This window comes from Schistocerca americana, chromosome 1 (assembly GCF_021461395.2).
Source record: "Schistocerca americana isolate TAMUIC-IGC-003095 chromosome 1, iqSchAmer2.1, whole genome shotgun sequence".
NCBI lineage: Eukaryota > Metazoa > Arthropoda > Insecta > Orthoptera > Acrididae > Schistocerca > Schistocerca americana.
Genome location: NC_060119.1, coordinates 1,151,839,174 through 1,151,857,805, shown reverse-complemented (window position 1 = coordinate 1,151,857,805; position 18,632 = coordinate 1,151,839,174). Strand labels below are relative to the sequence as shown.

Genomic DNA, 18,632 nt, shown 5'->3' with positions numbered 1-18,632 from the left:
ACATGTGACTGAAAGTACTGCACTCTTCTCAAAAATGAAGATGTGCACACTCACAACACAAGGCAAAAAATATATCTCAATATCCACCATACAAAAGTCAAGCTCTGCCAAATAAAGAGTTCTGCACCTTGGAAAAAAGATATTCAGGAAACTACCACATAACATACAATCAATAAACAACAGGACTACTGAAGAAGGGAATACAACCTGTTGGCTTTGACGAATGACATCAAAATTTACCAGAGATTTATACAGATTCAACAGGTGAAATGAGTGTTCACAAACAAAGGAATCCAGGAGAAAGAAAACAGATGGTAGACGTATACCACGTCCATTAATATTTTGAACATAATGTTAAATATATCACTTGTTTGAGTCCTAGTATCCCATTCTTCAGTTGTCCTATACAGCTCAACAGAAAAATGGGATACTTCTGTAAAAAATAAATAAAAAAAGGACAGAAGTAACATTAGAATGGAATACCTCAGCTGACATACATATGAGCGTATCCTGAACTTCAGTCGATCTGTACAGGTTAACTGCAGCATGGGATACAAATTTAACATACGTCGATTTCTTCATTTTCATTAATGTTAGTATCCTATTTAAATTACAGGGTACAAATTTTACAGGCATTGCTTTTTTCGTGTCTGCTACTACTAGCACTCTGTTCTTCTGTAGATACTATTACTAGCGAAGGCAAAAAGACCTACATACATAATATTTGTATCCATTACTTCAGTTAACCTATATAGGTCAACTGAAGAATAGGACAACAATGCTAACGAAAATGAAGAAATCGAAGTAAGTAACAGTGACATCCTGTACCTCAGCTGAAGCACGAGAAAAGAGAGACACACTAAAATTTGTATACAATACTTCAATTATATAGGTCACCTCAAGTATGGGACAATTTTTTTTTGTCTTCAATGCTAATAGTATCGACTGAAAATTATAATAGTCTTACTAGCGATGACAAAAAATCTGACAACAGTAAAATTTGTACCCCATTCTTCAGCTGAGCTATAGATCAACTGAAGAATAGGATACTGGTGCTGCCGAAGCCGAAAAATAGCAACAAACATAATGTTTGTATCCTGTTCTTCAGTTGACCTATATAGGTAAATGATACCAATATTACATGTATCGCTTTTTCATCTTAGCTAGCACCAGTTTCCTATTTGTCAGTTGACCTATATAGGTCAACTTAAGCACGGGATATAAATTTTACACATGTCGGTCTTTTCGCCTTCAGTAGTGCTAGTATGGACTAAAAAAAATCATAGTAATACTAGTGATAGTGAAGGGAAGAAGAGCGACAACTGTAAAATGTGTATTCCGTACTGCAGCTCACAAACTCATACTTAATGCAGAACAATATAATACAACAAAGAAATACATGAAAAAAGACAAATTCAGTACAACATAAAAATAAAAAACTAAACTTACCATGTGCAAACTCTTCCGCAAAAAAACAAAACTCGCCTTGAGAGACAACAAAAATCACGTATCCACATACGCCAAGAAACACAACATCACAAGAAAACACATGCATAAAGATATCTAAAACACATACATACAGACACATAAACCCAGAAGTTCACAGAAAAATAAATAAATAAATTCCACAAAAAACCATGAACTAATATAAGAAAATGAAGAATGATGGATCAACCCCAAATCAATATCTTAATCATCCCTCCCAAACCCACCTTTTCCTTAATTATCATTTCCCCTATACATAGTGGTACCATACTGTGTTACTATAACAGTAGCAATAATAATAATAATTATTATTATTATTACATATTGCATGAGAGTGTCATTTATAATTATGTTTTAACTTAAGTACCATGCAAAAAAAGTGTAAATGCTTATACATTATGGTCACACACATATAGGCATACTTCGTAATGTAATTACCGGCTGCCTACTGTCTATCTCCTGTGTATCACTATTTAAAAAGTCGTCAATTGAGTAGTATGGCATACATTTGATCAACATTCCTATGGTATGCTTAAAACCATTCATTGGTAGGTCACTCATTTGCTTTGGGAGTTCGTTACAGATTTTCAAACATAGGTATTTATGGCTCTTATGTGTTAAATGTCGGTTTTGAGTACGGAAGATCTAGGTTATTATTTTGGGTATTACAAGCATAGACTTGGAATCTTAGAGATTTCTTATGTTTTCTTTAGCATATATTATTTTCTTTAGCATATATTAAACAGTTGTAGATACACATACTAGGCAGTGTCATTATCTTTAGTTCTTTAAAGTGTTTTGTGCAGCTTTGTCATGTTGCTAGGACTAATATACAACTAACTGCTTTCTTCTGCCATTTGAAGATGGTATTTGAACTCACTGAGTTACCACAATGTAGTACCCTATAGTGCAGTTGTGATCGAAAGAAAGCAAAGTATTAAGAAATTAATAAGTTTTTACTAATAATATTTGTCAGCTTGAAAGAGTACAAGCAAGTTTGCCACGCAGACAATTCGTATGCTTATCCCATGTGAGTTTCTGATCTAAATGCAATCCCAGTAACTTAACACTTTGTGTATCTGGTTTAAATGCCTTTAAAATAAAGCAATTTTCTTAAGATTTTATTTTATTTGCTTAAATATCACTCAAATAGTTGTAGTGGCTTATCTACAACACCATAATGTTCTAGCTTTTTATCATTATTATGTCATGTGTGACAGAGTCAAAGGTTTTACTTAAATCTAATTGGGTTGCACCCAAGTGAGTTTCTTTTTCTCATCCTTCATATATGTTATTGAGTAGCCATTCTGGTGCTTTTATGGTTGATAGCTGAAATGTAAAGCCAAACTTGCTATTACTCAGTACTTTATTGCTTTCAAAATAACTGTAAATTTTCTTATGTATACTGTTTTCTATGACTTTTGATATAATGCAAACTACTGATAAGGGTCTATAAATGCTTGGGATTTTCCTTTCACCTTTCTTATAAATTGGAAGTGTAACTGTCATTTTCAGACATTGGGGAACACATCTTCATCGAGAATATGATTTACCAGATATGTTCATTCTTTTATCTCATAAGCATCACACTTTAAGTAATGGTTTATGTACAGATATACATTTTTCAGGAAGTGATTTTAATAAAGAACTATCTATTTCTCATTTTCAAGACAGAACTTTGACCTACAGTATTACAGGCTCTCAAATGAAAACAAGACAGACAGAAAAAAGTAAGTAAACTGTTTATTATTTCACCATAACTGTTAATACATTTACCTCATTGTGAGATAAGAATGTCATTGCCTTCATAGGTTTGTGGTTGCCTATGGAACCATTATTGTACCCAGGCACGCATCTCTTTGGACAAAGTTAAGTCGATGGCCACGAATGTCTTTCTCCAGGGCTCCAAAAATACGGGAATCACACATGGAGAGATTGTGACTTTATGGAGGACGCGTTAGGCCTTCTCAGCAAAACTTCTGCAGTACAGTCAAACCTATATGTGGGCAGGCATTGTTCTGCAACACAATGATGCTGTCCAACTTTCCTGGGTGTTTTGGAGTTGATGGCGTCGATATACCACTGTCGTTAACTGTGGCACCACATTCTAGAAAGACAATGAGCAGTGGCTCCCTGCAGTCACACCGGCCGCGGTGATCTCGCGGTTCTAGGCGCGCAGTCCGGAACTGTGCGACTGCTACGGTCGCAGGTTCGAATCCTGCCTCGGGCATGGATGTGTGTGATATCCTTAGGTTAGTTAGGTTGAAGTAGTTCTACGTTCTAGGGGACTGATGACCACAGCAGTTGAGTCCCATAGTGCTCAGAGCCATTTGAACCTGCAGTCACGAAAAGTCATCATGACTTTCCCAGAGCTGGTGTGCCTACAGTGATAAGAACTCCCTTCTCCAGTATGCTGAAGGTCCCACAAAGGGATTCAGAAGCAGGCACTATCCCCCAGACCTAGTCTGCAAACATGTTCCCCATGCCATGGACCCATACACTCCCAATCTTCCCACCACCCAAAGAACAAACCACAAAGAAGCATTCCCTTCATCACCCAATTCCATCCCAGACAGGAAAAACTGAATCACATCTTTCGTCAGGGTTTTCATTATCTATCATTATGCCCTGAAATTTTTGGACATCTTACCCGAGATATTTCTCACCCCTCAAAGTGGTGTTCCATTGCCCACCCAACCTTCATAACATCCTAGTCCATCACTATGCCACTCAAAACCCCATCCCTTGACACAAGGATCATAACCATGTGTAAGACCTGTCCAATACACCCACCCATCACTTCCCATTCCAGTCCTCTCAAAGACTTAGCCTATCCCACTGTAGGGCAGGTCACCAGTGAGACAGCAGCCATGTCATATACCATCTCTTCTGCAATCACTGTACAGCTTTTCATACTGGTATGACTACCAACTAGATGTCTACCACGATTAATGGCCATCACCAAACTGTAGTCAAGAACAAAGTGGACCATTCACAACATACAGCTGTACATAAAATGCCTGATTTCAACAGCTTCTTCACAACCCCCCATCTGGATCCTCCTTACCGCCACCAGCTCTTCTAAACTCCACAGATTAAAGTTATCTGTATAACCCATTCTCCATTCTCAAAATTATCCCAGCCTCAAACAATGGTAACCTACTGTCCCCACACCCTCCACTCAAAAATTTCTGCCCCCTGTCCTATGACTTTCTCCCAGTTCACATCGTCTCACCCTCACTGTGCACCACTCTCTGCCAATGTGCACCCCCTCCTCTTCTCTGCTCCTCTCCTTTTTCACTCAGCCCCCTCTCCCACTGCCTCCTGATATTGTACCCGCCAGCATTCTCCTGGTGCCATCTAGCCCCTGCACACTCCACCAGGCAGTGCTCTTCTCCCCCTACCCTTACCCTGCACTCTCTTCCCCACCCCCCTCCACTTTGCTGCTTTTGTTGCATTCTGGCATGAGATAGCGGTCATGTGTGCATGAGGTATGCTTGCTTGTGTGGATGTTGGATTTTTCTTTTTTTTCTGTAGAAGCTTTGGTGAAAATCTCAATGTATAACAGTCTTTTCATTGTGCCTGTCTGCAACTCAGTGTGTCATTTTTATGGGTAACAGTGCTCTATTCTTTTTATAATATTTTTGATATTCCAACTTGGGCTTCACAGGGGTACAATTAACATGTTATTGACTTATACTGTAATGTAGGCACTCAATGTTAAGAGTAATGCTATCAGCAGTGCACCTGCTGTTTGGACGGAACCTACGACAAAGCATGCAGCTCTTTGAATTTAGCTGATTGTACCTGATCATTAGGGCTATTATGTGAGAAGCCTTCTGTGCATTCAGAAGCAGTTTCTTACACGCCGCGTAAAGGCCAAAGACCGATGAATGTTATTTATGGATTGACTGAACAAGGTTTTTGGTAAGTGATCTACAGGGATGGATGAACCAAACTTCTCCACAACTCTGCCAATAAATCTAACATCTGGCTTTCAGGTGTTTAGATTTAGGCCATAATTGTTTCATCTTAAATTACCCCAGACACCTACTTCAAGATACTTGTTGGTTGTGATTAATTCTGATTACACAGTCAAATAACATTAAGTATTTTCATCTGTTTATGCATATTTATCCAGTCCTGTTATCTACAAATAACTTCAGGGAAATAAAAATACTACCTTCCAGGTGTGTGTGTGTGTGTGTGTGTGTGTGTGTGTGTGTGAGAGAGAGAGAGAGAGAGAGAGAGAGAGAGAGAACATTAATGATCCTACCACATTTCCTTAATTACATAGGACACTACTGTTACTTCTGGTGGTTTCTCCTATTAAGAACAATGTACTGGGTTATATTATCAAAGAGGTCTTCTCTTTGTACACACAACAGTTCATAAATTCCTTAAGCATATATTATGTTTACTAGGTGATGATCTGGAACTATAATTAGGCTGCTAATGTCTGATGCTTGCAGAATCTGTGCAAATTAGTACACAACCTACGATTCACTGTGAACAAGCACAAAATGTGTTTCAAAATTCTGCAAGCAAACTGTTCTCTGTGAGGTAAGTCTCCAGTTCAATCCCTATATTCTGTGAGCCCACTTGTTAACAATAATATGTGCCTTTTTCCATTAATGTGATAGATTTGTTTCAAGAATTGCTCGAGGGGGGGGGGGGGGGGGAACTGTCTCGTACTTTTTGCACCCTGTCAATTTCAGCAGATTTATCTCAACTGATTGTCTTTCATTTAATACTGAATTTTTCTCCTTCTCTAATTTTCACATCCATGTGACAACCAGAAGCACAAGACATGTTGTGATCCATGAAATTTTTGACAGCTTGGTGTGCAATAAATTGATACTGAATTCATGAACTGGTTCTGACACAGCTTGTTTAGAGGTTTAGGTTTCATGCATCAAAGATTTTTTTTGTCTTGTTTGAAACTTTTACAGAAATCCCTATGCCTTTGTAACAATATTCTAATATTTTTATTGCGAGTCCTTGTTATTCCTCACTGTCTTCTAACAGCACAAACACACCTAGCATGTGGCCTATAGTATCTTCAAATTTCTGCCATACACACAACACACATTATCCTTCTCAGAGATAATGTTTATGGTCAGTTGTTCAGGCAGTTTCTAATCATTGCATTGTCACACGTGTTAAAGAGAATTCTCTTCCCACCTTTCTTAACTTTTCATATGATACTAGTGTTCAATGATGTTATAATAGCCTTGACATCGCCAGTTCCTACCTCTGCATCCAGTGGATCAAAAAGTCAGGGCATTTCTGTTGACAACAGGCCAGATGTTTCCCTCTTGGATAGATTGTCTAACCAACTGCCCAACATAGCTTCTGGAAAATGAGTTAACACAAAGCCAAAAGAATATCTGCCCCAGCCTCCCATTCTGAATGGATGCATCTCCCATTCTATGGTGACAGAACAAAATTCCCTTATATCACTAAGGCACTTTCAGGGAAATATAAATTTTTGAAGCTTTCAGTACATAATGTAGGTGGGGGCAGAAACATCTGACATACTTTTGACGCACTGCTGATGCATGTCTTCATTCGGATTTCTTACATTTTGCTCCTCTATTTATCTCATTATACATTATTGAGTTATACGCAACAACAAGTATGTCACAGCCACAGGCGTCCATTTTAAGTGTATTTCTAGCAGGTATTCTCTTTTGGATTTTGATATTACTGATATGTAGTTCCGGCCAGCTTTTTAGTTAAAGTATCTCATTTATTATCACAGTTAATAGGTGGGAATAATTACAGAAAATTATCTTCAATGATTCTGTTGTCGATTAATGATAGATTTTAATTTTATTGTTTTTCTGGCCTGCAAGTAATGTAATAAGTTGGGTGTACTTGAAGTCTTGTTAAGAGACAGTTTTAACCAAGTATCATCTGTTGTATGTGTCAGTCAACACTGGTTGCAAAACTTTCAAATATGTACAGCAGCCCTTCCAAATTTAAAATCATAAGCAGTTTTTGCAGAGAAATGTACAAATATGGAGGTGTTTGTATTTATGTTAGAGACAATCTTCATTCTAAAGAAGTAAAGTTAAACAAAGTAAAGTGTATAGAAAAAGAATTTGAATACTGTGTCTGTGAACTGACTGACTGTGGTTTGGTAATTGTCTGTATATATAGGTCACCTTCTGGGAATATTACTTTATTTTTTTTTAAAAATCTTGAGGATCTAATGAATGAATTTTAGAAGTAATAATAAAGCACACAAAGATCAACTGCTAAATCTCTGCACCTCATATAATTTAGAAGCCACAGTAACTTGTGTCACCAGGTATGGAGATGGGTGTGAGACGACAATTGATCAGGTGTTTATTAACAAAGAGACCTGTAGTTATGAGGCTGAAGTAACAGATACTTGTTTCTCTGACCACATGGCAATCAAGCTCTTACTAAAAAATATGGCTAGGAAAAAACATGGCAATGGAAACTACATAGAAACAAGATACATTAATGAAAGTAGCCTTAGGAATTTTCATAGCATATTGTACAGTACTGAATGGGACAGAGATCCAAATAAAGCTGTAGACTCTGAATATGAGCCATTTTTCTCCGATTACTAATACTGCTTTGATGTCGCTTTCCCCCTTAGAAAAGTAAAAATCTCTCTCAAATCTAATTCATGGTTAACTGCAGGAATTAACAAATCTTAGGTACTCTTAGAAATCTGGGTTGGCATTCAAAGCATAATGCAGCATTAAAGCCATATCTTAGATGCTACACAAAAGTCTACAGAAAAGTTATTCATGTGGCAAAGAAACTGAACAGTGATTTGATTATCAGAAAAAACAGCAATAAAACCAAATCAGTTTGGAAGGCCATAAATCATAACATTGGTAAATCCAAAGTGACAAACAATAATCTTATCATAAAAAAGGGAGGAAAAGTTGTTGAAGACCCTCAATCTGTTGCCAATATGTTCAATGACTACTACATTAACAGTGCACAAAATCTTATCAAGAACCTGGGTAACTCAAAAAGTAGTAAGTCAAAAGTTCCCACAAATGAAAAGACAATGATTTTGTACCCAGTTATACACTGAGAAGTAAGAAATGCAATTAATAAGCTGCAAAATAAAATGTGATATGGATGTGATGGTATTCCTCATAATGTCATAAAACATATTGCAAACAAAATAATAACTGAATTAGTTGATATTATTAATATATCAATTAAAACTGGTGAATTCCCTTCTGCACTTAAAAAATCAATAATAAAGCCACTTTACAAAAAAAAAACTGTCCATATACCACACAAAATTATAGACCATTGTCACAACTGTCAGGTTTTGCTAAAGTAATTGAGAGGATTGTGTACGAGAGACTGTTGAGTTTCCTAAACAAATGTAAAATTCTAACCAATGCACAGAATGGCTTCAGGAAAAAGAAGCCTACAGAAACAACTGTGTATCACTTCTTGGAACGGGTTTTAACTGCAATGGATAATGAGGACTTCAACTGTGGAATACTTTTACATCCATCCAAGGCATTTAACTTCACCAGCCATGATATTTTGCTAGAGAAACTGTATTGCCATGGAGTACATGGAAAAGCATACAGCTGGTTTCAATCGTATCTGTGCAACAGATATCAAAGTGTTGAAATAATACATAATGGCACAAAATCTTGCTCAACATATCTGGAAGTCAACTGTGGTGTATCCCAGGGTTCTGCTCTAGGCCCTCTGCTCTTCTTAGTTTTTATCAATGATTTTCCTAACCATCTAACAAGAACAGAATCACTACTTCTTGCAGACGATACGAGTCTTTATCAAGGGAGTTAGTGAAGCTGACCTACAAGAAAAAATAACTTCAACGATGACTGGGGCAGCTGAATGGTTCAAGAACAATTACTTAATTATGAATGACAAAAAAACCACTTTGATGAATTTTAGGCACATAAGGAACAAAATAAAAAATAACAGAGTAGAGATTGGAAAATGTCTGATAGAACAAACTTCTTGTACAAAATTTTTAGGTGTATGGCTGGGCAATAACTTGGGATGGGAAAAACATGTTGAACTATTGAATAAAAAAACTTAGTAAATACTATTATACATTAAGGAAACTACAAGAAACGTACTATGTGCCCACTACTCTTACCTACATAGTAATATAAGATATGGTATTATATTTTGGGGGAATACAGGTTTCACAAAAAGTTGTTTTAAGCTCCAAAATAAAGCTACTTGTATTCTGAAGGGTGTTGTCTACAGAGATCCATGTAGAGGACTCTTTAAGGAGTTGAAAATTTTGATCATACCTAGTTTATTCATCTATGAATCCGTATGTTTCCTGAAGTCAAATCAAGAATTCTCTCCTCTAAACAGTGAAGTACATGACTATCAAACCATTCAAAAGCCCTGTACCAAAATAGTGTGATGTATCTAACCAAAATAATGTTCAATGCCTTACCAAAAGAAATAAAAAGTGTTCGAAACTTACATATATTTAAAAAAGAATTAAAGAGGCTACTATTAGGTCAAAGTTTCTATAATGTTGATGAATTTCTTTGTGTCTAAAGAGACAGTTCTCATCTTTTGATTTTTCTGCACAAACCTTTTTTTTCGACTTGCACATAAAAAGAAGACAAAATATGTAATGTGTGATTAAGAAAATGTTATTTCCCTTTATTGTCGAAAACATAAATCTTGCTCTTGCTCTCTTTTCCTATATCATGTATATGATGGATTGAACTGAATTGAAGGATGTATATTCTCCTTTATAACAAATACAGGAGACCTGATCTTCACTGTTTGATGTACTACATGTAACCACTTATTGAAATTGTGGAGAGGTTTTTCTAACTTGTAATAGACTTATGTACAAGCCGTCAATACTCTGGTACCTGTGGATAGCGATTTGTAGGTCAAGTATTTTTCACATGAAATCAGCACAGCACTGATGGGAGCCTTTTACATGGTTACAAACCAGAAGACCACAGTCAGTTTAGGAACAATACTACAGTTGGGAGCTGCATTCCCATCTTGTGAGAGAAGGTAGCTGTCTTCAGCACTTCAAAAAGTTGGTGGAAGCATTTGAGGATGGCATCAGAACCCAGATGACAGATATGATTGATGCTGACAAAAAATGCAACTCTAAACTGGCTGTACGCAAAGCATTTGTTAACTTCTGGTAGAGCCACCTCCACATTCCTTACAAAATAAAAATAAATTTAATTTGTGGAAAAGCTCTGTCATAGCTGCTAATGACTGCATATGTACAGTATAAGTATTTCTGCCATCTAAGAAACTTATTTTGTAAATTTCATTCTACTTGTTTCTCATTATCTATGCTTGCTATGCAAATTTGTATGTGCTGTGGACTGTCAGAAAATTGGGATTTTAAATAAAGCACAATAAGTTTATAGCATCGCCAAAATCTCAATGTGCTATTCAAAGTTTTATAATCAACATGCCCTCTTCAGAGTGCCTACAAGAACAGACAGAGTGCATCATACAATCAAATCTATACAATATAGACATTGTAAAATAAAAACAGGTAAAATTTAAAAACTTAATAAGAAGATGGGATGTAATAGAATACAAAAACAGCAATCACATTCATCCATTCCACTGGCTAAATATATATTTTTATTTTCTGAAGTTATGCAAAGGAAGGATGACTCTAAAACTTCCTGACAGATTAAAACTGTTTGCTGGACCAAGAATCGAACTCAGGATGCCTGACTTTCATGGGAAAGTGATCCATAATCTGTGGTACCTAAGCATGACTCCATGACCCATCCTCACAGCTTTACTTCCACAAGTACCTTATCTCCTACTTTCTAAACTTCACAAAAGTTCTCCCGAAAAACAGATACGTCACGCAGTTTTTATCTGCCAGGAAGTTTCATATCACTGCACACTCCACTGCAAAATGAAAATTTCAGATCAAGGATCCAAGATTACCAGAACAAAATTCCAAGTAAAAGACAATAAAAAGTTACAGAAGCCTTTTCTCCAGTAGTTGATAATTTATGTTAAGTCTCATAATAAAATTAACAAAAGACTGACTTCTAGAGTGAAAGGAGCATATTTTTCAAAAGAATGTCCAGAATATATTACTGAAAAATGTAAGACGGGCTATTATATGCATGTGAGGACAAATCACTCCACTCATTTGACAGTTTCTTCCGCCCCTCAACAATAAAATTTATTATATTCGATATATTTAGGTCTCAAGAATTCAAAAAAATCACTGAAGAATATAAACACCTACAACCGATTTTTTTTTTTTTTTTTAAAAAGGTCCCACTGAAAAACTTTCTCCCTAACTTCTACATACATAAAAAAAAAAAAAAAAAACCCACAGTATGTCAACTTATTATAAGAGAAAGGTCAGATAATGAGAGACTCTTATTTTAAAACTTACTCGGTTTTATTGAAGGCCAGTCCTTTCTATCAAAACGGTCATCCTCAAACTCTATCTTGCCATAAGACAGAAGCAAACGGATAGGTTCTCCTATTGCCTTGGAGGGATAGTAAGTCAACTTGTACTTTGGTGCCATCTTCTGCAATGGAAGGTGGGCAAATTGACACTCTAAAAAGGTTATGCACTTCATAGCAGAAGAAACAGTATCATAAATACCGTAAAACAAAACTGGAAAATTGTTAAACAGGATATAAACAAAATGTTATACCTTAGCTTATGTAATACATTTATCTGTTAGAATGAACGTCTTTATAAAACAGGATGCTACACAAGTACAAACACGGAGAAAAAATAAAATGTAGATATGTACATTTCAAAACTGGTTTATATTTTGATACTGTATCACATTTCAAATACGTACTTGCAATAAAGGACATGGACTGTAAAATTTTAAGAAATCCGCTTATCGCCTTATTAAAGACAAATGTTTCAAATGTTTTTCTTGTCTGGAGTTTTCTCCTCATAATCAAAAGCTGATGACAATGACAATAATATATTTACACCATCGAAAACACTTCTCAGAAGGGGGCGGGGGGGGGGGGGGGGGCTATGAGATATGGCAGTCTGTAATTTCTGTCATCGGTTCACTACTTTTCATCACTCCCACTTACATTAAATGACATACTGAAAAGTGAACACAAAATAAATTGATTCACTTTGGATTATGTTGAATTTTTACCAGCTGTCAATGAAGGGGATCTTGTAAGACAAGTGCAACGAATCATTGGCACGTTTTACGACAAGTTTATTTCTAACAGCGGCTGGTTTTGGATTAAGATTCATCAATATCAGTTACTCAATGATAATTATTCTGTAATAAATCATTGTAATGTACAAAAACATTCTGCATTATTTGTACATATTATTATTTATGGCAATCTTAAAAGTGATGGTTTTATCAAGGATATTGATCAACACTAAAAATATTAATACATAATAAAATGTGTCATCAGTTGTGGTACCACATGAAATTTATGGCTTTCATTTTTTGTCACTACGCAGTTTGCAACACCTATTCAGGATAACTGCTATAGTGTGAAGCATCCACACATGCGTCATAGAATTAGTGGTTCAGTACGCAATTTTCAAGATTATTATTTGAAGGAATAGGTTACATTTTAATGAAGTCTATTGCATGTAATAATGAATGAAGTCTATTGCATGTAATAATGCTGAATGATGATAAAGAATTTGAATCTGAAGAGGTATCAGCTAGTGAACATCACTGTTATGTGACACCATCTTTCTGGTGTTATTGACCTGTAAATGGAGACTCAGAATGAACTTCCAGGCTGCATTGTTACTTTCTTTCACAATCACATAATAAGATTGATAACAAAAATGTGGAACATAAACAGAAATTCAGTCAGTATGAGAAATGTCTTTGGAAAGAAGGACAATAATGGTTTAATATTCATTAATCATATGTGTATTATGAGAAGGACAATTGTTACTCTACTCACCATATAGCGGAGATGCTTAGTTGCAGATAGGTGTGCGACCCCCCCCCCCCCCCCCACACACAGACAGAGAGAGAGAGAGAGAGAGAGAGAGAGAGAGAGAGAGAGAGAGAGATAGGCCCCCCCCGTACACTCTCTTGCAAATGCAACTCACACACACGACTCATTGTGCCACCATTCACCGCTACAACAAGTTAGGGGCGACACATGCGGGTTCTTGTGTTGGTTTCCGATTTTTGACGTGGTGGCACATCTTTGCTTTCCAGTTCTGTATCTAATTACTACCAACATGGGATCACTGAGCAATTTTTATGGCAGTTGCCCAAAAAGAGGAACCCGCGTCATTATAGGAACTTCTTAGATTTCACTCAACTGGTAGACAAAGTGACATTGCTGTTGGAGGACTCGACACCTTCTGCAGAAAGCCCTGCTAACACTCATGCTGTTGACAAAGGCAGCAGACACTGACTGGCTCTGCCGTTCTGCGAGGTCAACATTGCTGGAGAGGAGTGGGTCGAATACAAACTGAAGTTGGCACGGATACCTTCTGCATTTGCGTAAAGCTTTGTCCCTTCACTCAAGTCTGAATCAATTCCTTTCCCAGAAGTCATTGCACCTCTCGATAAGTATTTTAACTCCTAGGCTGTCGTCACACGGTATAAGTTCTTCTGAACTATGCACCATCCTACCCAGACCTAATGGCAATAGCTCAGAGTTAAGAGGTATGACCAGCATCTTCAAATTTTTATGTCCCCACAGTAAGTCATACATGGACATCATGCTATGGAAATAATTTCTTGAAATGTTTCTGACTGCAGACTTCGGTAAGCAGCCCATAAACTATTCGATAATTTGCCTAAGGAAGTAATTGGTATAATTGAGGTACACAAATTTTTTGACACCGCTCAGTTGGAAAAGTCACCGCCTCTGGTGGCCACTCTTAACATCCGTCGGTCTTCTCCACATGGGTTCTCTGCTTCTTCCACACACCACGCACCATAAACAACCTACCATGCACCCAAGGCAGCCGTGTAATGACGGCAAATAGCAATCCTGCCCTCAGCACTACACTCATGGTAGAGACACTTGTCATTTCTACCAAAACAAATGTTTGTTTTCTAAAAAGATTGGGCACATCCAAGATGCTTGCTCACAGAAACTAAATGACTGTCTGTTAACATGGCCACTCGTGATTCTGAGGCAATGGATACCTATCCATCAGGTCAATATTAATGAAACCGTGCTACTGAACCCATCAGTTTTTGATGAGTCATTCCTGGCTCAAATCTGCTATAGCATTTCCACAACCCGTATCTTTCCTGGTTGTCGGTCGTCCCCAGCATCCCTCCGTGCTTCCCAAAAAAATTTTCTTTCAGTATGTCCAATTCCAGCTGGATACTGGTGCTTCTATTACATTGATCAATAAGTGCACGTTTGAAAAGCCTGGCTCCTAACAACTCTGAACTCTGACACAGGCCCTCACCACATACAAAGGAATCGCTGAGCTGTCCTTGCCACTTGTCTTCTACAGATGCAGTACAGATCTACAACTAAGGCAACTCCAGTCATGGTGCTTCACTCTTATGACAGCCCTAACATTTTTGGCCTCAATGCCTTTGACATGTTTGGACTACAAATATCAGATAATGTGGCAACGAACAATCCCCTCCCCCAATAATAATAATAATAAAAAAAACAGCAGCATCACAAAGCTCTGTGATAAAGAGTTAGCTTTTCGAGGACTCTCTCGGTATGCCGAAAGACTTTTCTGGCAACATTAACTTGAAAGATACCACATAGCGACGATTCATCAAAGCACAGCAGGTCCCTTGACACAATTCAAGAAGACGTTGCAGGACCTGGGGTTTATCGTGCCTATATCTGCCAGTCAGTGGGCGTCATCTCTTGTCATAGTCAAAAAACTCAACAGATAACTCCACCTTTGCGGAGATTTTTAGTCCAACGTCAGTGCTTTGCCTATCATGGATTTGTACCCTTTCCCTTTCCCTGAACAGTTAATGGAAAATTACAAGGGGGTGTGTGCTTCTCGAAGATAGATCTCAAGCACGCCTATTTGAAGCTCCTTTTGGAAGGCATAATGAAACGCTTCCTCATTATCAACACTCACAATGGGCCGTTCCAGCATGAGCGTCTACCCTTCGGCAGTGGTTCTACCCAGGCCATCTTCCAAAGCTTTTTAGAGGAGCTGATGTCCTGCTCTAATTATCTGGACATCATCATTATCTCAGGCAGTACTCCAGAGACGCACATCCACAATCTGGAAAGCCTCTTATAAACCCTCACTAACGCAGGACTCAGATGCAACTGGGAGAAATGCAATTTTTTCTGTACTCAAATCAAATACCCCTGTCACATCAACGACTTCCAACATGTCCACCCTTCCGCCAAACAGTTGGAGGCTATTTCGAAGCTCCCTTTCCAGAAACATCTCACTGATCTCCAGTCTGTTCTCGGAAAGATCTCTTATTATCTTCACTTCATACCTAATATTGCTCAAATCACAGCACCTTTATGTGCTCTCAGGTGGAAAAATGTTTCCTTCGTCTGGTAGACAGATGTCTAGTCCACACTGATCCTGCAGAACCCACAGTCCTCATGGTGGATGTCTCCTCCTATGACACTGGGCTGGTGCTATCCCACAGGATCAGTACCACGGGCTGTCCAATTCCTTTTGCCTCAAAACTGCTTAACAAAGCTCAGGTACCTTACAGTTGATTAGAGAAGGTGGCTTAGCAATTGTCTGTACAGCATTTCCAACTTTCATCTTTAGGGATGAAAATTTTTCCTGCTAATGGACCACAAGCCTCACATTAGTTTACTCAACCCAGCCAAAACTGTGCCCATCGAGATGGCACAAAAAAGCAAATGATGAGCGCTTACCCTGGCCAATTATAGCCGAGGGATTCTTTATCGTTTCTGGGCATATCTCGCCAATGTGGACACTATATCTCGTCTTCCTCTCAGATCAGATGAGGAATTTGAATCTTTTGACGAAGCTCTTGCTTTCACATTGACCGGGTAAATGAAGCCACAGTGGTTACCCTTGCGACTGATCACTACTGAACGAGTCCCTTCGGCATTGGTTTTCCAGCAGGGCACCTTTTTGGTCCAAAATAATGTGATCTTACACACACACACCAAACAAAAAGACATGGGTGCTGATACTGGTATCTATGTGGCATCAGGTGTTGCAATTACTTCATAAAGGACATTGGCGCATCATTAATATGAAACATTTGGCTAGACGGCACTGCAAGTAGCTGGGGATGGACAAAGTCATTGATCACATGAACATGCTTGCAAGGAATGTGCTGAGAACCTACCTGCTCCTCACCAAAAGTTTTGCAACTGGCAAGACTAGACACCCCCTGACAACAAATTCGCATACATTTAGCTGTGCCATTTCACTTCCTTTTGAGGTCCCTCTGAGTTCCACAACATTGACCAGCACAATTTGAGCTTTAGCAACTATATCATGACAAGAGAAATTACCAACTACCATTGTACCTGCTAACAATATACAACTGACTTCAACAGAATTCGCATCTTCTGCAAGGCAAACGGCATCACCCAGATCAGATCAGCATCTTTCTCATCACAAGTTGATGGTGAAGCAGAACGATTAGTGCACACCTTCAAAGCGCAAATGTCGAAATTAGGCACTCATTCACACTCCAAGGGAAGTGCTCTGGTTCTGTCCTTATCGACATACCATATGATGCTTCGGGGAAATATGTTCGGCTGAACTTCTGCATGGCAGGTCTTCCCTATCCTTTTGTGGATCTTTCTGTTCCTGTGTGTGCTCAGGCAGAGATCATCTCCCCCAGCAGTTAACCACAGCAAGTTTTGAACCACCTATTGTGCGCTACCAGTAGGAGTCTCACATTGCAACCATCTTCGTCACGGCCTTTGGAGCCTAGGTCAGCTCAACAAAGGACACTACTCCCCTCACCATGGCAGCACTGGCGTTGCAGTCTCTGTCATCACAAGCTGTGGTGCTGCCACTGCTGTTGTCACTGCCACAGTCGCTGCACCTTTTGCCATCTCAGCTGCAGCCACTGTTCTCTTTGCACGTCTACTGCGGTGTCCACGGACATGGACTTGCCTACGCCATCGTGGGATTCCCCACACCAGGACAGGTAGAAGGTGCATTCTACCTCCAGTTTTTCCAGATACCTGTGCAACAATTGTTAGAATGTAGGTCAGTCAAGTCCACATCCAGCTTCTAGCCTGACCTCAACATCCTGCCTCTGGTCAAGATCTCTCAAACATCACTGTGGCCCATCACAGTGACGCATTTTGAGGGGGAAGTCTACGGTATCAACACTATCTACACCTTGGTGCCTGCCTTCACACAGTCGCAGGTCAGATTCACACACCCCACGATCAACTATTTCTGGCTAATCCATAGTGCCATCCACTCGAACAGCGCAATTGTGGCCCATGCACGTAGCTGTCTCTGCGGTAATAGAGAAACTTCTGGCCAGTGTACCCACGTCAAACAACTGCACGATGGTATCACGAATCACACAGTGCCACGCCACCCTAGACTCTTCGACAGTGTGCATCTTCCAACCCCACCAGGGCTATGTAGATGCACACAGCACCTCACGGCGGAAGTCTTGTCTTTGACTTCCCTGCGGCCAATACCTCAGCGTCACACCGTTCAGTTAGCAGTCCTCTGGATATAGACAATGGATGGAACTGGTCTATTCATGGATTTCTATCACCTGGCACTCTAGACAGGGGGTTCAACCAAGGACTTTGCTGATCACTGTCCCAATGGCAGCACTAGCTCCATCATTGAAGTGTTCGCTTGTGGAAGAATAAACCTCGTTGATTACTCACGCCTCGCTTTATTTCTTGTTCCACCATTCACAAATACAACAGTTATGAATTCATTGTGTTAGAAAAGTATTTATGCAACTGTTCAATTTCACAAGTAGTTTATGGTCAGCATGTAGTATATGGTCAGCTTGACAAGTATTCAGAATAATAAAACTTGTCATGTGGCATGACAGCCTCATTGAAGTCTTTCAATTGGACATCACTTGGGTGACTTGCGCGTCCTTGAAACCACCTGCACCCGATTTTCCCCGGACGGTCACCCACCACCCTGTTTCGGCCCTATCGGCAGCATACGGAAAAAAGAATCGCGAGACAGCTTTGCACTTCGCACGGCAGGCAGCAAC

General features: G+C 38.8%; 1 protein-coding gene across 3 annotated transcripts in view; it reads right to left on the bottom strand.

The window, feature by feature from the left end:
* LOC124619445 (glutathione S-transferase-like) overlaps positions 1–18,632 on the bottom strand; it is a 71,337-nt gene that overhangs the window by 36,864 nt on the left and 15,841 nt on the right. For all 3 annotated transcript variants that reach the window (XM_047145837.1, XM_047145854.1, XM_047145844.1), the window contains exon 2: positions 11,900–12,038. In XM_047145837.1, coding sequence (XP_047001793.1) covers positions 11,900–12,035 — 136 coding nt within the window. In that variant the 5' untranslated portion in view covers positions 12,036–12,038. The remainder of the gene's footprint in view (positions 1–11,899; positions 12,039–18,632) is intronic.